Here is a 26,722-nt window from a genome sequence, read left to right on the forward strand (position 1 = left end):
TATATTTGTCTGTTGTCTTTGTTTTTACCCAAATAGAGACTGATTTTCTTATTTGAAAACAAAATAAAGAGGACAATTTAGGATTTCTCTTGTGTAATTAGAAGAGAGAAAAAGAGAGACTATTGTTAATTTTAGGAGGAAACATAAGTATTTGAGATTTATGGTAAAACATTATAAGGGCATTTGGATAGATGTAATCAAGCACCAACATCAATATCCATTGTATTGAGAGAGATAGAGAGTGAGAGAGGTTGCAGGTTGTAGGATTTGGGATTAATCTTTGTGGGCAATTTCTACTATGGTTATGATTATGATGGTTGATTTATCAAAATGCACATCCAATAAGAATCATGTTTTGCTAACTATGATCGGGACCGTTGATCTTTGGACCATTGTGAGCCAACCCACATGATCTTCGCCCTACGCTAAGCAGAAGTTGCACATCCATCCATAAGATTAAGTTAACAATAGTCGAAAATTTAGCTTCTTTTAGAGAAATTCTAAACGAGGCCTAATAGATGAAACGGATCAAGGTAGGCTCAGACATTTGTTATCCGATTGGATCAACGGGATCAATCACCTCGTTAGGATTTTGACCCTAAAACCTCAACAACTAACTGCCAATCAGCCGTTGGGACATGTGTAATTGGGACCGTTGATCTGGTGGGCGATCATTACCTATATGGTCTTGGTCCAATATTGACTGGAGAACTCATCCATAAGATAAAATCCTAAAAAGGGAAATGTTATCAGCACCACTGTATTTTGATGAGGGCACTCCTCACTTTATTAAAAGTACTGTATGGCCTGCCCTATAGGATGATCCAAACCGTCCATTAGATGGGCCACAGACTAAATAGGTTGTGCCCCAAAAATTATTTCCACAGGTTGATCCTAACCCTCCAATCTAGAGAGTGTTAGGACTTAGGGTCAACCTATGAAAATGATTTTTGGGGCATAACCTATTTAGGCTGTGGCCCATCTAATGGACGGTTTGGATCTTTTTATAGTGTGGGCCATACTGTACTTCTAATAAAGTGATGAGTGCCCTCATCAATACACACTATTGCTGATAACATTTCCCTAACAACGCTTTTGCTTAAATAATCCTATACGATGTCTGGTAAACGAAAGGGTAAAATTTATCCCATCAAATTGGAGCCGATGATAAGATGTCAGGTACCCAACCTCTATGCCGGAAGCCATAGGATTGATAGAACGCGTTGGGCTTAGCCCTTTAAACTTGTGTTATAACATGCTGGGTCTCATCCAGTCTCATATCTTTCCAGAGCCCTACTTTGTGGCAGCTTTCACTCTTGGTATTTTTATTTCTATGTAGCCCTTTCCACATATCACTAATTCCGAAGCGATACACTCTCCGTTAACTTCACTTTTACGGCTTTTACTCTGGGTTTTTACCAAGTAATCCTCTCCACAAGTCAACCCATCGTGGTGGCTGCTTTGACACCAAATCTTATGTACCTTAAGCAATACACCAAAACCCCAGGACTAATCGAATGCGTTAAGCTAGACCCTTTAAACATGTCACGTATATCTAGCTGAGTCCCACTAGTCACATTCCTACACAGGCCTCCACTTGGGACCATAACATAATAGGCCGGACTTCGAGTTCACCGAACTGATCAACGACTATATCACGTCCATTTGGCACACACCTGACCCAGTACACATGGGTGTTAGAATGTGTTGGAAAGATCTGGCTGTTGGATTGTTGAGTGGTAGGGATTGTGTTTTTAGTGTTTTCCTCACATACCTGACACAAGCGTGTCTTGATATCATTTCCTATGTAAATATGATAATGAGTGCGCCCTAACGGAAGAGGAACGAGAGGCAAAGATCACCCAAGGGCAGTTTTAATAGAGTAAATGACCATCCTGTCCTTGATTTTAAAAAAAAGGGAGGCCCAGTGCACGCGGCTCCCGCCATTGCGGGGTCAGGGAAGAGCTAGATGTACTCAGTCTTACCCCTGCTTTGCAGAAAGGCTGCTTCCGTGACTTGAACTTGTGACCACCATGTCACAATGGAGCTACCTTACCGTTGCGCCAAGGTTCGCCCTCTACCGTCCCTGATACATTGCTAAAACATTTACCAGAGAAGGAAATGATATTCTCAATTGCTTGGCAAAAATCTTAAATCTAACGTTAACGGGTATTGAGGTCATTTAATAACACTAGGTTGGCCCTTCAAAAGTGCACGTTTGATTTTATTATTAAATTACGCATTTTATTATTAAATTCGCTCTATCACGTGGACCCCAGTTGCATTTTACATCTATCACACGGGACCGCCAGAAAGAAGGTTCTTGATCGACGATCGTGTATTTCTGTCACGTGGGGCCACTTAAACTTGCCACACCAAGAGGTGGTATTCTTATTCTGCCCCAGTTGGATGAAATTTTTATTAGAATTTTTCAATTAAAATTTTATTTTTATTTTTATTATTTTTTGCTCATTTTGTTTAAGGGAGAATGGGAATGGGAATGGGAATAAGATGTCAATCCAGATTCCTGATTCGGCAATCCAAATGCAGCCTATGCTTATTCAAGATAACCCACAGTAAGGTCCACCAATTAAAGAAACAACAATGAAATATTAAGTAGCACACTAGTGAAATAAAGACTAAACCCTTTTTATTTATTTCTTCCTAAAGAGGAATAACAATGGCAAGAAGAAGGGTTGTAGAGGTAAGTAGTAGAGAAAATCTTATTTATCGCAGCAACAAGCAAGGGGTGTGCCCGGACTGGGTGCAAGACAGTGGCCTCCCTTAAATCCCTGGCTTTGGCAATGCTGGTTACAATTAGTGTACCAACCGCATGGGCCTAGGCAGGCCGGATATGCATTCACGTTCACGTCCCTTGCTTAGGCTGCATCCACAACATCTCCTATGTTAATAGCTTATAATCTTATAAGTTATAACAGCATTTTGTACATTCATAGAGATTGTAATCCATTGTTTGAGCTTATAAAATCCAAGATTGTAATCTTGGATTATGAAATCCATGTATCCAAACAGCCCCTAGTGTGGTAAAATCTTTAGAGAGAGAATTGTAGGTGGTATGATTTCTTGGAGACATGATGGGTGAATTATCAAAATGCACATCCATTGAAAAAACAAATAGTGAAGAGTGAAAAAGGTTATGCATATGGCAAAGTAATTTTACCTGAAGACAGAAGGAAAGAGACCAATACAATTGCCATGAAAAATTTCTTCGCCAAGGATAATCCCCCCTTAGCCATTTCTCACCGTTGCTACTTTCCTTTCTTGGTTTTGTGGTGGGTTGGAGTGATACTAAAACGTTTTATTTATAGTCTCTACCAAGATCTTCAAACTCTCTTTCTTGGCAAATTTGGATTTTGTTACTTTACGAAGAAATCAATGGATAGATTTTTTAAATCTTTGGTCATTAATGTTCCTGATTTTTTTGTATTTCTCTAGATTTTGTCCTGATTCTTTTTAGGCTCAGGTGGAGAAGATTAGAAAATAAGTAAATTTAAAAGAAGAGTCTGACTACGAGGATGATCCCAATCAACATTTGAGTCCCACAGAGGGGACATGTGTGTAATCAGAACCATTGATATTTGAACCTTCGTGAGGCAACCCAAATGATATTGGCCCTATGCCAAGCAGACGTTGCACATCCCATCCATAAGATTAATAAGCTAACATTACTCAAAACTTTAGCATCTTTTAGAGGAACCCTAGACAAGGCCTAATAGATCAAAGGGCTAGGATCAAGGTAGGCCAAAGGTAATGGGTCAAACATTTGTAATCCGATCGGATCAATGAGATCAATCACCTCCATGTGTGGCTCGAAAGTGTTCGTTAGGGTTTTGACCCTAAAACCCTAACAACTGAACATCGATCAGCCTACGTTGGGCCGTGTAATCGGAACGGTTGATCTGGTGGACAATTATGAGATGACCATCATGGTCTTGGTCCAAAATTGACTCGAGAACTCTTCTGTATAATTAAAAGAGCCTGAGAAACACTTATGGTTAAATAGTCATAAATGGCGTCTAGTAAACGAAAGGGTAATGTATATCCCACTCCCATCAAGGTGGAGACAATGATAATATGTTAGGTGCCTAACAATATGCCAGGAAGCCCTAGGATTGATGGAACGTGTTAGGCTAAGCCCTTTAAACTTCTATTATAACAGGCTAGATATCATCATGAGTTGGCTTTTCCGGTTGAGATAGAATGAGCACTGTGAACTATCTGCTTCAAAAAGATAGTGGATCGAACCGAAACCAACGTCTATCAGCTTTGCATATTGGGATCCACAGAACTTTGCGCGGAGTTGTTCGCGTTGGAGGGCCCTCCCATACGCGGGAAGGGGGCCCCACTACTTCTTCATTCAGGGGGGGGGTCAGGGGGGGACTAGCCTCATTACTTCCCACTGGGCGAGGGCTCATATCTAGGCCGGCCCCTACTTTAGACTGCAACGTTTAACCATGCTTTTGCATTTGCCATCATCGGCAGCCCATACGCAGACCCTTCAACACATCACTCCTTCCAAAGTGGTCCACTGTATGTTAAATTCACTTTTACGGTTTTTACTCAGTTTTTTACTAGTTAGTCCTCTCCACAAGTCACCCCTTCTGTAACTTGAACCCATGACGTGGTGACTGCTCTTTCTTACTAGATAGTCCTCTCCACATGCCACCCCTTCCATGACTAGAACCCGAGATGTTGTGGCTGCTCTAATACCAAATGTTATGTAACTTACCAATACACCAAAATCCCTAAGGCTGATGGAATGTGTTAGGGTAGGCTCTTTAAAAATGTCCCATATGAGACTTGGTCCCACTGGTCACATAGGCAGGCCTCCACTTAGGATCGTAACATTATAGGCGGGACTTGAGTCACAGCAACAACTAGATTATGTCCATTTGGCACATATTCGACACACATAAGACCCGTAGTGAGTGTTGAGTCATGCAAATGATTTGAATACTACGAATTTTTTTATAATGCAAAATCCTTCGATAAAATTTGAAGTGGTAATCAATATGAAAAAGAACTGAGAAGAATTTCTTGAGAAAATAACAAGTTTTTTGTACTCCATTTATACTTAATCTTATAGTAGATTAATCTTCAAATTAAATGCAAATTATTGGAAATAAACTTAAATCTTGTGTAAGATTTGCAACTTGAGAAAGACATTGGACGTAAAGCTGAAGACGCACCTAACCATCCTTCCATGATTTTTACAGCAGTTTTTTTGAGAAAAATTGTATAAATTAAGTTGAAGTGATAAGAGAATTTTTTTTGAATATTTTCCCTGGCAGTTCATTCTCGAATCCAAATTTTGTAATTATGCACCTGAACAAGTTTAACCTTTTATCAGTGCCACATTTCATCACATGGCAAATATTTTTTTTTATGATTAATAATATCCAAAAAAAAATTCATGAACTTGAGCATAATTCTTAATAAATTATTGATTTAAAATCCAAACTGAACTCTATTACAAGCCTTCCTCCGAGATAATAGAAAAAAAAGTAGCAGGATAAAATCAGCAGCCCCTGTGTGGCTCAAGTCGGATGTTCACCATCTTGATGATTAAAGGCCACAAGAGATCAAGCGATCACATCTCACTGGAAATGGAAATTCATAGTTTGGAACATTGCAAACAGTAGATGAATATCGAAAGATGACTTTTGGCTGACCTGCATTGATGCCTCCGGTTAAGCAATGTAAGCTGAAAAGATTTAAACGTGCATTTTGGGTCAGGTTTGGTCCCCGAACTTACAGTAAAAGCACACCCCGAATTTCCAAAATCCGACCCGAGTAGCACCCCTCTAAAAGATGTGGCTGACACATAAAGAGGGGTCATGAGGTGTAGTTTTCTCACATCTTTTTCAAAGTGTGGCTCATTGAAATTACTACTTAGATACCGAGTGGTCACAGGTTCGAGTCACGGAAACAGCCTCTCTGGAAAGCAGGGGTAAGGCTGCGTACATCTAGCCCTCTCCAGACCCCGCAATGGCGGGACCCTCGTGCACTGGGCCGCCCTTTATACCGAGTGCAAGCAAACTTAAAAGCTGACTCGGAACTCACCCAAATCGACTCAGTATGAGTCATGGTGGTGACTAATGACAATGGGATCAAATGACTCGAACCTGTGATTTTATGGCAGTGGCTTCATACTGAATCCAGAATCAATACTCAACTCAACTCAAGTCAACTAAGCCTTTGTCCCACACTAGTTGGGGTGAATCCAGAATCAATATGAATCCAAAATACATTTTTTATGAAATCGGTGATATTCTCAATAAACCAGGTGGAACTGAACTAGAGTAGTTGGAAATTTATCTCACAACTACCACACACTAAATAAAAGAAAATTAGATTCAGTAGTCGTAATGACAGCAAAGAAAGGTTTCAAGGCTTCTTACCAGATGGAAACTATGCACCCCGCAGATACTCCAGCTCCTTGGTATTCTCTAAGAGCAACTGTTAATAAAAACAAAACATGAATAAAGATTGACAAGGTGGGTGGAAATTGCATGCTTGTAAAGGATCCAAATAAGTTTTGTTCATAGAATGCAGAGAAACATTGTAAGGGTAAAAAGAGGAGAATCTTCAGCCATAGGTTGATGGGTTTAAGAAATGTCAAAAAATCAAACTGGTCTCAGATCAGAACCTAACGGGATTTGAAGTTTCTTACATCTTGAATGTAACGGGCTATCGCCTTGCATCCTTCAGTTGCAAGTTGCATAACATTTTCAAAGATATCCAAGGGTAGTTTGGCATCCATCTGACATTCGAAGAGAATTTATCAAGAAATTTGAAAAAAAAAAAAAAAAAAACCCCAATTAGTTAAAAAGTTGAAAGAAAAAGGCAAAGTATAAAGAGCAACGCTATTCTACATCCAAAATTTGGTAGAGAAATAGTATGTCTGCTAAAGAGTAAATAAGACAAATACAGATGTGTACAGTAAATAATTGTGACTGTAACATGCTCAGCTAGAGCCCTCAAAAATAGAATAAGACAGCAAAACATCAGGCTAGATTACCATTAAAAAAACATCTCTAGATCTCGAAATGGGATTGTAAATCATACACTTTTTAAAAATTTCACACTATTTTTTTTTTATATGAAATGAATAGATGGGGTTGTGCCTGTAACTCAATGGTTGAGGCTTTGTATCTCAACCTTGAGGTCGCAGGTTCGATCCCAGGTTACCTACCAAAAAAATGAATAGATTTATACAAATACTCAGATAATATGGGGAAATAGGACATGGGTAATATTCCACACATATTTTCACACAATATATTGAATCCATGGTGTTTGTAATAAAAAATAATCCATCCAACTAGTTTGGAATAAAAAGTAATCTACTCATAATATAACCAATTCTTTCAAAAGTAATCTAACCAATACTTATGAATGTAATTGATAGCATGGTTACAATGTTCAAATTTGGGAATAAATCGGTAAATCAAATGTTTGGAAAGTATAAAAAGGGCTTGGGAAAAAATTTCCGAAAGTATTGTTCTATATTTACAAAATATATATCTACCATAGGTATACTTATTTTTTCAAAGTCTATAGGTATACTTATTTGTCTAAATAAGACAACAAAAAGCATGGAATAATGGTTTAGTGCATGTCTTTGTTAGACTAGGCTGTGAGTTCAATTTTCAGTATAATGTCTTTATCATTGGTTTTAAAACTTTCATGAGTTTTACAAACAAAACAATATATGAGAATTTGATGGATTATTTATAAGAAAGCATTGCAAGAATTTTGGAATTATTAAAAAAATCAAAAAAAAAAAAAAGAATTTTGGAATTATTACGGATTTTTTAAAGTTTCAAATGGAGTGCCAAATTCGGTATTTTTTCAAGATTTTTCATTTATTCAGAGAATTTTATAACTATGGTTGATAGGATGCGTTTACCAACAAATCCATAAGATGAGCTACACCCAGTGACAGGTGCCAGTCACTGGGCACATCCCAGCTTGGAAAAATATAGGCCTCCTAAATCCCTATTAACACCCACCAAACTGCCAGATTCAGACATGATGTTAGCTGAGTTCATGACCTTAACCAGTGTCATTATGTGGGATGCGTAAATTATGGGAATGCTCCATATTCTTGAGAAAAAACTACAGTAATTAGTACGCATCTTGTAGGGAAGTTGCCCAATCTTTGATGTGAAAAAGAAACAATTGGATAAAACCGTGCTTATAATGATCGGAATAGTAACATAACCACTAACAGCAGCTTAATTGCCTTCGAAGTTCAGTATCTACAGGGAACCATACAGAAAGAAAGAGAGTAAAACAATTGTTCACTTAGTGACTGGATTTTACGAAGACAACACTAACTGGTTCTTCACTGACTAAATATGGAAGATAACTACACTTAACCTAATCCAGATGACAGACTGTAATTTCCTGCAATCATTTCCATTCAGTTTGATTCCGAATTAAAATTTTGAAGTTCATAACAAAAATGAGATAGAAATCAAAACCCAACTTATCTTCTATTATCACAAAGCAACATAGAGATGATTATTGATTTGAAACCTGAAGAAGTGTCACTTTATCCAACTTTGCCAGGATTCCGACTGTGACATCTGGACCTCCAGCACTATCTTCTACGTAGTTTAGATCTGCTCATATAACAGACAATAGCAATAACTTTGTACTAAGAACATCTAAAACCTTCTATCTAATAACCCATTACGAGAAAACTATAAAAAAGCACGAGAGTTACCAAGCAAAGGAGTGCTGTTTAGATAACCAGCACTACAGGAAGTGATGAGATCTCGCATTGGAATTCCAGCATCTGCAAGGGCCAATGTTGCGGCATTGATGCAGGCAGATCTCGTTCCTGCAATAGAACAGTTGATTTCATAAGTTAGGAGGTATCAGTAAGGGGGAAAAAACAAAGCTACAACAACAATAATCAAACATGCAGACAACAGAAATCCAAACAGGTAAAAAAAAAGTACATTTCTATCTAGCAAGATCCTCCTCTTGTCAGAGCATGGTGGACTATGAGAGTTGAGTCATGCTCGGAATACATAGATAATGCATGTAATGTAAGTACTTGGATGCATACTAAGACATGTATTTACTTGCGCACATGCGCATATATCTACACATCCTTCTCAGAGAACCGTGAAGATCGACATTCACCCAGCATACATGCATAATGACAGCATTTACATACATATGCAGTAGTTCAATAATTTACATGCTGACGTACTTAATAGATATATAAAATCTGTGCATACTAAATGTTTTGGGATAAAGAAAGAGCACTACCACTTTGCCTTAATAGTGGATGCCTTAATAGTCGCGGTTTACCAAATTACGTAGTCCACCACAATCACCAGTCTGTAAACATGACAAGTGTATGATGATGGAAGTGGTCAACTACTCAACTGAGGGTGGGGGTAGCTGTTCAAAAATATCTCACTGAACATATGATAGTAGCCATCCAATTAGTGGTCCAAAAAGGGGCAGTTCAAACAAAATTGGCCATTCACCCAGATTCAACAAGAAACAGTCCATTGATCAGATGGTTAAGAATTGTCTCATTGGTGCAATAGATTGAAGGCCATCTCTGGTGTGATATTTGGAAGGGGCCATCCCTGGCAAGCCACACCAGATAACCAGTTCCAAACATCCAATCATCAACACATGCCAAATGTGCAGTCAAGATTGGGGCACCCAACTTGAATTGGTAGTACGAAATACAAAGACTAGCATATAGAGATGGCGAGAGGGAGAGAGATCCATTTCATTCCCAAAATATACAGAACTCCAACCCATGTACACCCTCTCTCTCATGATTCTTTTTTTTTTTAAACTAACTACCTCTCAAGAGAGTTACGTCTGAGGAGCTGTCATCTTTTTAAAAACGTAAGGGAGGATTTCCATGTTTCTCAAAAGTGCAGGGCATGGACCGTGTGTGTGTGTTCAGAGAGAGAGAGAGAGAGAGAGAGAGAGAGAGAGAGAGAGAGAGACCAAAGTTTCATATGAGACAAAGCAGGGGCATTTGAGAACCTATGCATTTTGCAAAGAGCTTCTGCTTACCTCCATCAGCTTGAAGAACTTGGACAAATATGTCGATCTGCAAGACACATTAAAGGTATTAAAACAAAAAAGATCACCCGCACATACAACGAAAAAATGAGGAAGCCCATACACGGAATCTAAACAGTTATGAACACAAAACCTGAGAGCGAGGCATTAGATGTGTCAAGATGCATGCTTCCATTGTTTGGCGAATGGCTAGGGATATTTCTGTGGATCGCCTGCCAAACAGAAATTTGAATCCATAATACATTTCAATACAATCACATTACTAAGATGCATTTATGCTCAAAACAAACCCAAGTTCAGATGCCTAAACCATGACACGTTATTACTGTTACCTCAGACAAGAAAGGATGGGTAACATAATCACAGACCCTGAATATAACTTAAAGCACTGATAGGTAACATAATCACAGACCCTGTTGTGATTTTTAATATAACATAAAGAATTAATTACAGAAGACATAAAGACCCTTGTTTAGGGTGACTACGACAAATGATCCTATATATAAGATGAATGACGAACAACCTTGGTGCATCCCATCTCACAATAGCCTTTCTGGAGCCATTGAAGAGCAAATGCGAGTACTCTGAAGTATTTCCAATCCAAGTTTAAAAGGGGCATCATTTCCTAGATACAGAGAAATGTAGAGAATCTGACCACTAAAAACTACTTGTTTTCTGCAGCTTTTAGAGGATTTGACATAATTTTTGTTTTAATGGGAACATAAATCTTAATTTTGAAGGCAACAGGTGGTTTCAGGGAGGAAAGAATAAAACTTCTTGGTTAGTTAACATGTGGTACACTATGCTTCTGGACTGGGTTGTAAATGAATCATTTTCTGCTCTAGAAAGCTTTAGTTTTTATTTTGTTTCTGTATATATCTCAAGTGTTGTGCAATGGAGTTTAGAAAATTGTTTTATCCAGCATAATGGTTGCAAGTGTCAATGGTCAAATCATCTCTACAAATTGTGCAAGGATTCTGGTTGTTTCATGAAGTCACCTACGTTACAGGTCTTTCTTCTTTTTTTTATCTAAATCACGAAGGTATTTTTCAAACTTATAGTGTACCACTCTTGGCTCCCTAGATACATTTCAAGACAATAGTACCATGCAGATACATTATCAAATGCTCCGAACTTGTTGAACCCTCATCCTTGATGTCAGCTCTTCTTCACCAAATGCTACCAACTCCGAGTCTCAAATTTTACCCAGCTTTGTTGGATGTTTATCATCTAGAATTACAGTATTTGATTCCTTTCAAGAGATGGCGCATCATTTGATTCCTTTCAAGAGATGGCACATCTTCTTTACCAGTTATCGAGTGCCCTAATCATGCCTCTTTAGATGGTCCTTTCAGCAAAGGCCTTTTCCTTGAAGAAATCCTACACAAACTATCATGGGCTTCTTTCTCTGCCTTAATTTTCTTTCTCCCTTTGATATTATCAATCATCTTCCATTAATAGAAAAAACGGCCTTTCCATGGAAAAAATGACCTGAATCTATTAAGTATTTAAATATATTCTGTGCCATACTAAGGTACAGTGGTACACTAGTAACACATTGATAAATTGTCATATACTATGCGAGAAGCTTGGGCATATGACCCTGCGACAGTCCCGAATTTCCAAAATGATGTTAGGCCACGTTTGGATACCCATAAGATTTAGATTTGGATTTCTGACATTTGCAGTTGAGATTTGGAACTGGATCAGATTGTTAGATTTCCAAATCAGCTACAACAGTGAAAAAAAAAATCCGATTTGCAAATCTGTTCAGCAAGACATTATTTGGAAATCAATATTTTTGGCAATTACCTTCACCCTCGCTGCTCCTCGACCTTGCTGCTGCAGCAGCCAGACGTCCCTCCCTCGTACAACATGAGCATGAGGATGATTGACGTATTTTGCATCCAAAACTCAAATCTAAATCCAAAACAAAAACATGAGTTATCCAAACGTGGCCTAATTTAAAGAGTTTCCAAGGAACCATAACTTCACCACTTGCCCAAGCAATAAAGTTGGAAGAGTATCCCTCCACTAGCTCTATTCATGACATTATGTGGACCAATCATTCGGCAACCAGATTCCAGACGTATTTGACAGAATCTGTCCACTAAAGATATATTCATAGGAAATCCGTAACTATTTCTAATGGCTGGGCTAACTAAATCCATAACAATCCCTCCCCCCCCCCCCCCCCCCAAAACAATCACGTGATGATACCTGAAAATCTCATGTTTTTTTTACCGACCTTCTGATTATTTTTAACTTTTGTAATTGAATGTTTACAGCTTGTCGAGTGTTGGAAGTTGTAACAGTCACTGAGAAGTGTAAAATAAAGGGAGGAATGAATATCAAAACAAAAGAGTAAGCCAGGCAAAAATGTTAAAAGAAGACAACGTTTACCAATGAGACACGTAAGATTCGGATCCATACTCAAAGCTAGTCAAAATTTTGTTTTGATACCAGGCATTTTGGCCATCAATTATTTTCTCATGTTTTTAACATTTTGGAGCTTCATTAGAATGGCTACATTTACAAAAGCGGCATTTTAAGAGTATGGTTTTAAAATCTCCTTAATCAGGATTCAGGAAGACAATCATCTATTCAAATTTTCAATCAAAATCCATAACAAGTGTGGGTGGAAGAAGGAAAACCTGTCACCCTTTGGTTTTCGCCTACGATCTCCAGTGCTGAAATCAGCAATGCTATATTCACAACGTACCTGCATACAAAATTAGCACAAAAGAGACAAAAGAAGAAATATGAGAAAATACTATCATTTTTTAGTGACAATGGTGAGAGAATCTTCATAGCATAGAAATGAAAAAAATAACTAGATACTGATATTAAGGACATTACCAGTGCCTGGTCATTAATTTGTCGGCCTTTATTCTGAACCTATCAAACACATAGAATTTCGATTTAGTCTAAGTGCTACATAAATTAGTCAAAGTACTCGTTATGCTAAACTCTGATAATACATAAAATGCAAACAAAATTGAATGCCTTATCCTGCATTCATGAACTATATGTGAGCATATGCTATACACCTCTATAATGAACAACCTATCATATTAAGGATACATTTTTAGGGAGATGATATTTTCACCCCCTCTGCGGTACCACCCCCACCCCCCATAACGTGAACAGCGGGCAACTTTAACGTTTTTTGACGTCAAATCACATTAAAAGGGGGGCAGATGCGTACTGCAGGGGGGTGAAAATATCATCGCCCTATTTTTAATGTTGAGCAATTGAACCCACACATCAATGTATTTTCCCACTGGGGAACATTTTGAATAGTTTGGGAAAAATAACGACTTGGAATTATATTGAAGAAAACAATCCAATTGCAAAATATGATGATTTTTTTTTTTTTGAATGGCTCAAAATATAATCATGTTATACACTACTACTATGTATTTCCTATTTAATTACCTGAAGATGAAGCACCACTACTTGATTCAAATGGTTCTCAAAAACTCCAGATCCCGGCCTGGGAGCCCCTTTCGCCTTTGGTACTTCAGTAGATCTTCAAAAAAAGGCGCTACTTCAATGCAGCCTTAACTACAACTACATTACGCAAGCCCCACCAATACCTACCTATAGAGTAGAGTCAAAGTACCAGTGACGGTGACTTTCTAGGTTTATGGATGAAGTAAGCTAAACTCCATCAAACTCCTCACTCGTGGAAGAACTGGGCCGTAATAGCGAAGCGAACTCTTTACATAACATAAAGTGAGTCAACTTGCTCGGTGGGAATAAAGCTTCTCTTTGGACTCCGGATTCGATCGATACCAGCCAACAGACAAGTAGCACCTAGGTGACTCCTCTCTCTCTTAGGTACTCTACTCTCTCTCTATGCTCGACTAATTCGATTGTCAGTGAGTTGTATTCCTAACAACAACCCCTCTCATAAGACATGACATTGCTTTCTCCAAAAAGGAAGCAGATGATCCCTCTCACGCTTTTTTTTTCTTTTTGTGTGTGCATGAATGTATTGTGTGCATGCATGTATTGACAAATAAATCCCTTGACCCTTCATTAGCCAAATAATCTGCAAGAGAGTTCGCCTCTCTGAATGTGGGACTACTCAACATTTCCACTATAAACAAAATGAACACAATTCCAGGCACATAAAGGGCAGATCATGCAATGGCCATCCCAATTGCAATGAGAAAGTTCTCATAAGTCATATCTACACTGTATAATATATACATGGAAAATCTTCTACGAGAATTTGGTCAATAAACATTGACCAACTGAAACCACGCTGCAGGAAAAAATACCAATGAGCTAGAGTTTTGAACAGTTATGCAATGGAGGCAACTGGCAAGCATGGATTCAGGTATGATTCCACACACACACACACACACACACACACACACACACACAGACAAGAATTTGGTCAGTAAACTTTGACCAACTGAAACCACGCTGCAGAAAAAAATACCAGTGTCTTCTCACATTGTGCTATGCTTGGAATAAAAACACATCTATGAGAAGCAATAAAATAAAAGAAAAAAGAAAAAAGAGAGAATTGAATACGGAAATAACAAAAACAGATGGTGAAATATAAAAAAAGAAAAACCAGCAACCAAATCTCTGACAGGGATTTCAAAATCTATTGCAAAATTGAAAGCCCTAATCTAAGAAGAAAACAAAAACATGAAGAAACCAAATCTCTAAAGAAAAGTGAAGAAATATAGCAGACAACCAAATCTCTGAAGAAACCCGAAAACCTAATAAAGAAAATTGCAAGCCTGAAGAGATAAAGCAGGCAGCGTAATCTAGGGAAAAAACTAAAACTAAAACCCAAAAGCTATTTGCAAAAGCCCTAAACTTATTGCGAAAACAAGAAGAAAACAGAAAATATAAACCTATTGCAAACTATTAAAATATAATAGATTAAATAACGGCTTCTCCAACAGCTTAAGCTTTTGGAGTAATTGGTTGTTTCACAAAAACCATCTGAAAAAACCATGAAGAAAGGAGAAAAGCGCATTCTCCATCCATGGAATGAAAAAAAAATGAAAAATGAAAACCAGACATACCTATGATGTGAGGGGGCTTTTCCCTGAGCTTGAGTTGTGTAGAGAGAAGAGGAGCCATCCGAATGTAAAACCAATTACTTTTGTGAAAAATCTCTTTTAAAGCACCTTAACAAGTGCCCTCTAAGTAAAACAATTTTTCAGCTAAGGAGATTTTACTCTTTTTATATGATGAAAGGCCTTAGCATGCGTTTGGATCACCGGAATCAGGAATCGATATCAGTATCAGATTCCAATCCAGTTCCAATCCCCTCTGTAAACGGATGACGATTCTAATTCTAGTGATTGTGTAAGCACTGGAATTTATCCAGGAATCATTCATGATTCCGATTCTAGCGTTTGGTATCGTCCAGACCAACTTTGGAATGGAATCAAATTTTCAATCAATGATACTTGTTTTTTTTTTCACTAAAATGTGAAACCATATATATTAATAAGACATTGACGCTACAAAAATGTCACTGCTAAGATAACAATAAAAAAAATGTCCACTAGAATCGTTAAAGATGAAACAACAAAAGTTATTAAAGCAGTAAGGGTGAATCAATTGATCACTTGTTTTTGCACTATAAAGTAGTAAGGGTTATATGGGGATTAATCTTAGTAAGTTTTGGCATCTACTGGGTATTCCCTCAATCAATCCCTCGTCTTTTGGAATGTTGGGATTTTGTCCCTGGAAAAAAAAAGGGAAGGTGTTGTGGAGAATCTGCCTATTAGCCCTATGGTGGTCAGTTAAATGTTGATGGTACATCTTTTGGAAACCCGGGTCCTTCAGGTTTTGGTGGTCTTTTGAGGAATCATGAAGGTGTTGTGGAATGGGATTTCTCAGGTCCAAACGGGATATGTGACTCGTCAGAGGCTGAAGTGAAAGCAGCGTTTTATGGTATTCTTCACCTAGAAAGGAATGTTCTGGATAAGGTGATTGTGGAAGGGGATTCATCTAATGCTGTTAGATGGCTCTCTGGCATCGTTCCTCCTCCATGGAGATTTCTTAGCCTTATTGACGAAATTTCTGATTGGGTGTCGGGGTCGGAGATATCTTTTGTCCACGTTAGAAGATCAGCGAATGAAGAAGCATATGCTTTAGCGAAATCAGGGGTTAATAGGCAGGAGTTGGAGTAGTTCGATTATTTATCGCCTTAATTGTAATTGTCTTTTATTTGTTTTTTTTCTTTTTCCTCCTTTTCCTATCTGTAATCTGTGGACCATCTCGGTTCCACTTTTTCTCTTAATATATATCGCCATTTCAAAAAAAAACAAAAGTTATTAAAAGAAATAAAAGACTTAACTACCAAACTAGCATCCAACTGAAATATAATAGGTCAAAATCTATATTTGACCAAAACCACTTTCCCAGTTTTGCAACACATTTGAAGCGCAGGATCAACCTCTAAATGTGTTACTTACATTCATTGATTTAGAGGGAAAAAATACCTCATAGTGACATTTTCACGTTTTGATTGAACCGTTCGAAATTGGAATAGTAGTTTCCTCATTATCTTTCAAATTGGTAGTTGATTTGCCTTGTTAATTTATGTGAAGGATTAGACAGCTATTCCCTAAATTTCATTAGAAATTCAGTGTTGCAAATAATTAGATCCCAGTGCTACACCAGCCCTTGCACAGAGGAAATGGATTCTGTCTGAAAAAAATTCGTGGAAGTGTCTGAACCGGAGCAAAACCTTCCTACTGAGCTTCAGCTAGTAGTTAGGTGTGGAGAGTGACAACAGGTAGCCTTGTACAACATAATTCCTTGTTGTTAAAATTGAAAGTCACACTCCTTGAATGGAAAAAAAGGTCCACTTATGAACAGCTGTTGGAGAAGAACTCTAAACTGATGGAACAACCTAAGAGGTCACATGACTTGAGTATAAGCTTCAATGACAGTTCATTTCAGGGGTTGTCGGTAATGGAACTACTTAAAGTGATCAATAGCCATCTAATCACAGTTGAGTTGAACCATTGCTAATTGTCGGATTGCCCTCTCTTTCAGAAAGACCCAACCACCTTAGCAGCTCACGAAAATTCCTTAAGCTACCCTAACAAGACTAGAGGTCAGCACCTCAGATATTTTCCATCCCAAAAACCACCACAAGGCCTAAAATCCTCAGGCTCAAGTGCTCAGCTTGTATATGGTTTTGTACTCAAAAACACAATTTCAGCTATCCAGCCCATGCATACCATCAATTGTGATGCAAGTAACTATGATTCAGTCAAACACAATTGCAGCTAAATGGAACAGGATAAGAACAATTGTAAACATAATTCATTCAGCACAAGGAAATCCATCTCATAGAACTTCTCAACAGAACTAAGCAACACCTCTATCCTCATATAGGTACGTTTTTTTTTTATTCAGTTTATCCTCTATATAGGCGAAAAATAAACCAAGGTAAGAAAAAAAATTATAAAGAGTTATCATCCTCAACATCAATATTATGTGCTGATGTTGACAAATCCATTCTAAACTACAAGCCAACCAAACCCCAACATAGAAATCAAAACCAGGAAAAGCAAATGAAAAAATAGTAAACCAAAGACTAATCAACATAACCTCTAATTAACTCATTCTAAAATGTAATGAATGTAACCCAACTCTAAAAAATTATAATAAGAAGAAAATAAAAAACGAGAAAGCAAGAAAGAAATGAACCAAGAAAAGTTGCCTCTCTGGGTTTCGAGCAGAAACACACACACACACACAGAGGGAGAGAGAGAGAGAGAGAGAGAGAGAGAGAGAGAGAGAGGCATACCTGGGTACCATGGTTTTGAGTCGCAGTTGAGACCCACCAAAGACCAGGGAAAGATGTCGATAGAAAAGGAAGAGAGGAGAGGAGGGATGTTTGAGAGAGATGTTAAACGCAAAACCGAGTATCGCCGGTTTTTTCTCTTTAGACTTGATTCCGAGAATCGGAATAACACCCCCTTGGGCGGTTAACAAAAGGCGCCACGGGAATCAAAAATACATTCCCATTCCACTTGGCAAACAAAGTCAAACGCCGGAATCGCCTAAATCGGTATCAGATACCGATACCGATTCCCAATTCGGGCGATCCAAGGGTGCCCTAGGTAAATGATATTCCCACTAATGGGGGGATTTTATCGGTCAGAGGGGGAATCATTTCCCAAGGCCTTATAGTCCATTATTTTTCAACCATGAATCAAAATCCACTCCAATAGGACGATGCTAAGAATTTATTAGGGGTGCAACTCGAGTCGGGGTGGATCGGGTTGAGGCCAACCCTGACCCAGCCCGAGATAGCATTCCCTAAACCCTAATCCGACCCAACCCGAGATAGCATTCCCTAAACTCAACCTTAACCCTACCCTTTTAACCGCATGAAATCGGGTCGGGTTGTCGGGTAGGGTTCGGGGTCACTAAGAGCCAAACAAAAAACGCAATAATTCAAAGAAAATAAAGATAAAATAAGAGGAAGGAGGTCGCCGAGTCGGGCTCGGGTTGCGAAGGCCTCAACCCTAACCCGAGATAGCATTCCCTAAACCTCTCAACCTTAACCCTACCCTTTTAACCGCATGAAATCGGGTCGGGTTGTCGGGTAGGGTTCGGGGTCACTAAGAGCCAAACAAAAAACGCAATAATTCAAAGAAAATAAAGATAAAATAAGAGGAAGGAGGTCGCCGAGTCGGGCTCAGGTCGGGTTGCGAAGGCCTCAACCCTAACCCAACCCAAAATGAAATCGGGTTGACTTTTCCCAATCCATCTTGCGGAAATGCCAATCCAACTCGACCCAAAATCAGGTTGAAACCATCGGGTTCGGGTTCATCCCGACCCAAGTTGCACCCCTTAATTTATATGGTGGACAGTTATGCATGCACGTGCAGCGCAAAAAGGCAGTGGCGCCCACACTGTTTGGATGATCTAAACCATTCATTTGTTGTGCCATGAATTAGATAGTGTGTGATTAGAAAATCTTCTCCATAGGATCATCCTAACCCTGCAATCCGTGGAGGCTTCTATATTGTGCCGCCCATTTTAAACCTCAAAAAACGGAGGGTTAGGATAATCCAATGGATAAGATTTTATGGGCACACCCTATGTACGTCATAGCCCGACAAAACGAATTGTTTAGATCACCCAAACAATGTGGGGCCCATTCAATTAATCTCTAGGCTGCACGTGTATGCTCAGCCGTCCACTGAATAATTTCTTGACGATGCAACCCTCCGATTGATTTTAGGCACGGGGAATGATATTTGTGCCACCCCATACCACCATGTTCCAATAATTTTGTGCCCTCATTAGTTAATAAGGATTAAGGACTGTTAAAAATCCTGAAAACCATACGAACTGTCAATGATAAAAGCATTTCAACAAAACTAAGTACCATTATCAAAACTGAGGATTGTAGTAACACGAAAACTAAGTGTCTATTCAATTAATCTCTCGGTTGAAAAGTAGTTTTCTCATTTTAAGCATGTCTGGAGAATGATACTCTGAAATGAGCATCATGGGCTCGACTGGCCCACCCACACGATGTCAATTCGGTCCAAGTCCTTCGTCTCGATGGCCCACCAAGAAGTGGAAAAAATACATTGTTTCCATGTAAGATCAATCAATGTCACTTAGCTTTTTACGAGTAAGACTCATAAACTATTTCATTATTTTATTTCTATAAGCTAACATATGGTCAACGGCGTTCTTAATTAAATATTAGTTTGTAAAAAGGATGTTGTCTTACCTTGGAGAGGAGAATCAATTGATAAGTGGGCTCACTCTAGTACTACGGAAAGGGAAGTGATATATTTGCACCTTCCCAGCAATTTATACTCATTTCTTCTAGGCAGATTACTGTCGATTTCCCTCTCATGCAGAAATCCCTTCCTAATTCTTGAATGTGATTCAATTACATTTGTATCGGCATATGAATTCTTAACCATAACTTGGGTGAAAACTTTAGAAGATTTCAGATTTGTTTCGGTATATGAATTGTGGCATGGTTGGAAAGAGATCTGTTAGGCATCTAGTAGCAATCCCAAAGTTATCCAAGCCTGAGCCCCTCCTTCCCATGGGATTCTCAGATTTAACCTTGATGGCTCAAGTTTGAGTCCGGGGCCAGCGGGTATTGGAGGTCTTTTAAGGAATGAAGGAGTTGTAATTTGGGCTTTCAACGGTCCTATTGGTGTGGCCGACGCTAATGAGGCGGATGTTCGTGCTATCCATCATGGCATCAAGTTGCCTCATAATACAGATCTTAATAAGATGGTCGTGGAAGGGGATTCACTCAATGTTATTAGGTGGCTAAAAGGATCTCGTCCTGCTCCTTGGAGATTCGGAGCTCTTTTTGATGAAATTCAGGATTGAATTGGATCTTCCTTGATTTCCTTCATTCATGTCAGGCGGTCAGCGAATGGAGAGGCTGACAATCTAGCTAGAGAGGATATATTTAGGGAGAGTATTGAGTTCTTTGATTTTCTTCCTCCCTAGTTGCTTTATTTTCTGTATTTTTTTCCAGATCTTGTTCCTTTCTTTTTTTGTACTCTCCGGGTCCTCCTCGGTCCCGTTTTCAATGAATTTTCACTTGCCATTCAAAAAAAAATTCTTTAGTACTGTCAAGCTTCCATGCAACATGAAAAATTTTGGTAAATCAGAAGGTGTGTTCTCCCCCATTTACCAACAAAGATTTTAAGACAATTGTTAGGGACTACAAGGATCTCTTCCTACATAGTTTGGTACTCTTCTACCTTTTAAGAAACCTGCAACTGCTTAGCAATCTTATTAATCGAGTATATCAAGTAGCGAACATGGGAAATGGAAGCTTTTGACCCCAGCTGGTTGGCTTACCCTGATAAGTTTACACTAGGAAGTACGCCTAAATCATTAGCAGCATTGGTAAAATTCCAAGGAAGTTTTTTGCTTTGGTTGAAATTAATAAAAAAAAACACTTTCTTTGGACCAATAGTGGCCAAGATAAACGAAAGCAATTGGTCAGTTTGAATCAGGATTGCAAACTTATCAGAGTCAATTGGGTTTACGAAAAATGGAGGATGTCAATACCGCCTTTTAGCGGAGCTATGATGGAGGACATTTCCAGATGAGGATAGCCCTTGACCAAAGGAGATTAAGAGATGCTAGACAGACCAAACATAGGATAAGATCTTTCTGATTAACCATTTTTTTATTTTTCCATATGCCAGGTGGAACATTTGGGAAGAGCAGGATAGACATATCTAAATAATCACTGTCCAGACAGCTAAAAGGGTATATCCATACAAGTATGCCAATCCTGCCCAGGTAGCTAAAAGGACATTTCAGAACATCAAGGAATTTTGTTAATTTAATACTTAAAATGAGTATGTGCCTCTTCAGAAGGTTCCATATGGTATAGGACATGTACTAGAATGAAATTGCAAATACCTCACAAGGTTGGCACAAGTTGAATTGGTGCCTAGAGTAGGAAAACCTAGAAAACAGGTAAGAAATATTAGAGATGATGGGGTTGGTTTATTAAGAAGGCTATTGATGCCCATATCAGCTCAATCTAATGCCATTGCAGAGGTCATGGCTCTGTTGCACGGAATTTAACTTGCAGGAATAATAGTTTACGCATATTAGTCATATATGACTCCTTGCTACCATAGCTTAGTTGAATCAAGAGAGTTCAGGGTCATAGGGTAGTGCCATTCTTAGGTATTGCAGACAAATGTGGAATTGTTACACAAAAGTAGAAAGATCAACATATTTTAGGAGGGGCAGTTGTTCAGCAAATTCGGAAGCTGGACAAGCAATATTAACTTTCAATAAGAAAATTTGGAATGAATCCCGCCCAAGACCTCTTGAGGATTTGTTGAAAAGAGATATAAACGGAATCCTTGCTATTAGAATCCATGTTATTTAGTTTTAGTTTGTTTTGTTTTCTAAACTAAAAATGTGTGTGTGTGTGTGTGTGTGAGAGAGAGAGAGAGAGAGAGAGAGAGAGATAAGAGTCGAACTACATCCAAATAACTCCCAAACGGAAGATAGTGGAGCAGAAAAGGAGCAGCCAATTCCTAGTCCTTGTGATGAAACAAGAATTCGAAGAATTGTAAAGACAGACTAATTCGACAAAATGTATAGACAAACCAATTCAAATTCCTACCTCTCTAGGCCCATATACTGCAGCAATGACTTTGGTGTTTCCCATCTCAAAAACAGCAGATCTGCACTTAAAAAATCCAGAAATTAAATCAAAACTGATTTATCAAAAAGGACATCATACTAATATTAAATAAAAGGTGTTAACTTACCAAATTCTCCAAAAGCTTAAGCTATTGGAGGAAGGAGTTATTTATCTTTTATACTTTAACACTTCCCCGCACGTGTGGCCCACTTGGCAAACACGTGGCACATGTGGTCCCACTTTGGGCCGACCATCGCATGTGGATTTTTGCTATCCGGGAGGTTTGAACTTGAGACCTTTGGCTCTGATACCATGTTAACTTACCAAGTTCTCCAAAAGCTTAAGCTATTGGAGAAAGGCGTTATTTATCTTTTATACCTTAACAAAAGGAAAAAGAAAAAGATAAAGATAAAGATAAAATACCCATCTGCCTTAGCCACGGCACCAATCTCTGCGCGAATCTGCCTCAACTGAAATTTGTGGGGCAATTTATTTATTATTTATTTTTATTTTTATTTTTATTTTATTTTTTGGGGGGGGGGAATCAATTAGAATAACAAAATGCCGTTGAGATGGAAAAACAGTTGAGAAATAGCAAGAAAAAACAGTTGAAAGAGTTACTTCCGCGGGTCGACGACCATCTAAGCGTAGACCTTCTGGGCTCACGTACTCCATCTCAGAGAGAGTGTGTGAGGGTTTTGGTGGAGACTGGTGGAGAAGGAAGCTGCCTAGCTTATACTAAAGTGGGGAGCGCACCTCAGCCGTCCAATGACGGATGGCTAAGATTGTCTTCTTTAAACAGAGTCTGTATAAAAAAGGGAAAATGGCAATCAAATCAATGACAATAACCCGATCCCAGGTCATCAATGGCCAATAATAAAGTAAATAACATCCATAGCAGTCAATATTAATATGTAATATTAACATACAATAGTAACAACCATTAAGAACAAATTAATAAAGCTACTGAAAATTTTCTCCAAATAAACATCCTTAGCAGTCAAATATTAAAAAAAAAAAAGCACTGAAGTTTTCCTCAAACTCGAAAACTCACACTCAAAATATAGCAATACACCATTTTGCATCTTTTTGTTTTAAAATTCCTCATCTTTGATTGATAGATTGAATAATATCGTTGGAGGATGTTAGGAGAGAATCATCTTGGAAATATTGTGTTGAGGAGAGCAGGAATACATTGGATTCGTTGCATGTATCATTCTAGTCAAATGCAAGTTCTAAATTTGTCTTCTCACATTGTGCTATGCTCGGAATAAAAACACATCTATGAGAAGCAATAAAATAAAATAAAAAAGAAAAAAAGAGACAATTGATTACGGAAATAACAAAAACAGATGGTGAAATATTAAAAAACAAAAAAAGAAGAACCAGCAACCAAATCTCTGACAGGGATTTCAAAATCTATTACAAAATTGAAATCCCTAATCTAAGAAGAAAACAAAAAACACGAAGAAACCAAATCTCTAAAGAAAAGTGAAGAAATATAGCAGACAACCAAATCTCTAAAGAAACCCGAAAACCTGATAAAGAAAATTGCAAGCCTAAAGAGATAAAGAAGGCAGCGTAATCTAGGGAAAAAACTAAAACTAAAACCCAAAAGCTATTTGCAAAAGCCCTAAACTTATTGCAAAAAACAAGAAGAAAATAGAAAACCTAAACCTATTGCAAACTATTAAAATATAATAGATTAAATAATGCCTGCTCGAACAGCTTAAGCTTTTGGAGTAATTGGTTGTTTCACAAAAACCATCTGAAAAAAAACATGAAGAGAAGAGAAAAGCGCATTCTCCATCCATGGAATGAAAAAAAATGAAAAATGAAAACCGGACATACCTATGATGTGAGGGGGCTTTTCCCTGAGCTTGAGTTGTGTAGAGAGAAGAGGAGCAGTTGTGGACCCCGATCCTGAGGACGGTGAGCGAGGGACGCGAGATTCCCTGTCAATCCTCTAAGATCTCCACAATGTGAAGGAGAGCTCTACCAAGGAACTCTCGAAATGATGTCACTCACAGCATGGGTGGCGATGTATATGTATGAGACACCTCTTGATCCAGAGACAGGAGCCTCGAAACCAAGATGTACCTAAAATAACTCAGAGTCGCCATCCAGGGGAGTCGGCTCTGGAGCCCCATAAAAATGCTCTGTCGCAACAGATAACCAGATATGCGAAGGTCCGTGCCTGGTGACGAATAAGAAAGATCCGAAGAGCACCCCCAATTCGCCCGAGTGCAAGCACTTGGTCTCTTGTGCCATTTTAATTAACTTTGAAGAGTTTTTGGCGAAAATCATGTGAAATGGGAATGAGTATTCCCAAGAAAACGTCTATCTAAGCATGCATGACCCGGGGGATAGGCAAAAGAAAATAAACATCCAAATCCTAACTCATCGCATCTAATCCTAACTCATCGCATCTAATCCTAACTCATCACATCTAGGAAAGCAGTAATGCCCGCATGCACAGCTACAGCTAAGCAAGCAATATTGCAGATATGATAAGCGGGAAAGCACTAAATAGCTACAACTAAGCATATGATCATAATAAGTAAGCAGATAAATACTACAGCTAAGCATGTAAATAAGCATGTGAAACTATATAAGAGACGAGCTAAAAAATGCAAGGAAAGAAAGGAATAAGAAAATCGACGGTATGCGAGAACCAAAAATGCCAGGAGAAAGAAAAGGGGACATACGATAGACTCAGGGAGCGATTCTAAAAGAATCAAGCTCGGCGATTATAATCCGCTGAAGATCGGACAAGTCTCGCGGTCGTCATAGCCTATCGTTGGGCTCGGCGAGGACAATCCCTGTGAAGGGGCCACGCTTCATCATCGCCCGTCCCAAAACCCGATAAAACGTCGGAAAACCGATGAAAACCGGAAAACCACGATCAAAATCGGAAATGGAATGTCTCTCCCTTCCTCTGTTTGAGTTCTCCTCCTTCTCTCTGTTTCCCTTTTTTCCTTGCAAATGAGAAGAGCTCCCACAAACCCTAATTCGTTGGGCTTTTTAACCTAAGGCTTCGTTCACTTGTTTTCTATGGAAAGGAAAGGAATCTGACGTGGCAGAAAGGAAAGGAAAGGAAAAGGAATCCTGTGCCTGTTCACTTGCGCAGGAAAATCTGAGAAATCCAGAGAAAAGGTTTCCTAAGCCTTTTCACTTGCCAAATAAACTGTATTGGGAAAATTAAACAGAAAAGTCACATTAAACCATATTTCATAATCTGACATACTTACAGGCCTACAAATTGAAAAGTATAAACACAAGAAATTATTTCATAGTCTGAGCAACATCAAACTACCAGGACATTATAACCGACCACACAAGAAAAGCAGAAAAAAACAAAAAAGCTCTACAAAACAAGCTGTAAAAGATCAAATTAGTACCCTAAACCAACAAAACAAGCTGGGGTTTTTTATGAAAACTAAAACAAAATGTACAACACCCATCCACCCACATATCACCAACACCCATCCACCCACAACCAAGCCATTATATCAGAACCCAACAACCAAGCCACCCACAAAAATGTACAACACCGATCCAATAACTGAAACCAAAATCGGTGAATTAACCACAAAATCTGCAACCCCATTGCAAATACCCCAAAAAATCCGAACCCAAATGTAGAAAAAGACCAAAAAAAACTTCAAAATCAGTTAAATAAGATCAACACCCACAAGTACCAGTGAAACAAAACACCCACAACCACATAGAAAAGATGAAATAGAAACCCAAAAACACAAAAAAATGGAAATCAGGCCCTAAACCCTAATACATGGGTCCGTTCTCAACAAAAATGAAACCCTAATCACAAACAAAAACTGGTAATAATGCTTGAATTGAATGACAAAAAATCTCTTCAAATCCGACCAAATGAAAGGGAAAAACCCAAATCCGATTTCGAGATGAGATCTGAACCAAATATGGTTCAAAAACCAAACACAAAACCCTACATTTTGAGATCTGCCAATTTTGAGATGAAAAACAGTAAAAAAAAATACAACCCTAAAGAGAGAGAGACAGAGAGAGGGAGAAGGGAGAGAGGGTTACCTAGCCGGAAAATGACACCTTTCCGTTCACAGAGTTCGCCGAAGGCGAGACACAGATGGATCTAAAACCTCAAAAAAAGCTACGAGTGAGAGAGAGAGAGAGAGAGAGAGAGAGAGCGAGAGAGAGAGAGCGAGAGAGAGAGAGCGAGAGAGGAGGGAGAAAGAGGTACCTTGCCGGACGGGAAGGAGGTTGCCGGAGTCGATGAGAATGGCAGAGGCTAGGGTTTCTGCTTGTGAAAAAAGTTGTGCCCGATGTATTTTCCTCCGCGGGAAAAGAACTGAAATCGCGCCTATTTGGAAGGAAATGAAGTCTCGTGTTAGCGATAAAACAGAAATTCCACGTATTTCTTTTCACATTAGCACATAGATAAATATACTTTCTTGAGCGAGCAAG

At 38.6% G+C, this 26,722-nt stretch overlaps 1 protein-coding gene across 7 annotated transcripts; it reads right to left on the reverse strand.

Moving 5' to 3' along the window:
* Window positions 1–5,440: 5,440 nt before the first annotated feature.
* RRP41 (3'-5'-exoribonuclease family protein) lies at window positions 5,441–26,722 on the reverse strand. 7 transcript variants are annotated; one of them, XM_077373332.1, is made up of 16 exons: window positions 26,706–26,722; window positions 26,499–26,618; window positions 26,330–26,390; window positions 22,883–23,066; window positions 22,685–22,731; window positions 22,241–22,301; window positions 21,520–21,565; window positions 12,952–12,990; window positions 12,747–12,814; window positions 10,226–10,304; window positions 10,084–10,120; window positions 8,756–8,872; window positions 8,566–8,651; window positions 6,695–6,784; window positions 6,423–6,480; window positions 5,441–5,725 (listed from the first exon to the last, which is right to left on the reverse strand). In XM_077373332.1, exons 5-15 carry the CDS (start codon window positions 22,686–22,688, stop codon window positions 6,433–6,435), a joined length of 675 nt encoding a protein of 224 aa, XP_077229447.1. In that variant the 5' UTR covers window positions 22,689–22,731; window positions 22,883–23,066; window positions 26,330–26,390; window positions 26,499–26,618; window positions 26,706–26,722; the 3' UTR covers window positions 5,441–5,725; window positions 6,423–6,432. The 7 variants fall into 7 exon arrangements, with proteins under 7 accessions (XP_077229447.1, XP_077229443.1, XP_077229449.1 ...); XM_077373328.1 differs by lacking the exon at window positions 21,520–21,565 and having other exon boundaries at window positions 26,499–26,706; XM_077373334.1 differs by lacking the exons at window positions 22,685–22,731; window positions 26,706–26,722.

This window comes from Tasmannia lanceolata, unplaced genomic scaffold, assembly GCF_043159265.1.
Source record: "Tasmannia lanceolata isolate RefF3 unplaced genomic scaffold, GAP_Taslan_0.1 ptg000037l, whole genome shotgun sequence".
NCBI classification, from domain to species: Eukaryota; Viridiplantae; Streptophyta; class Magnoliopsida; order Canellales; family Winteraceae; genus Tasmannia; species Tasmannia lanceolata.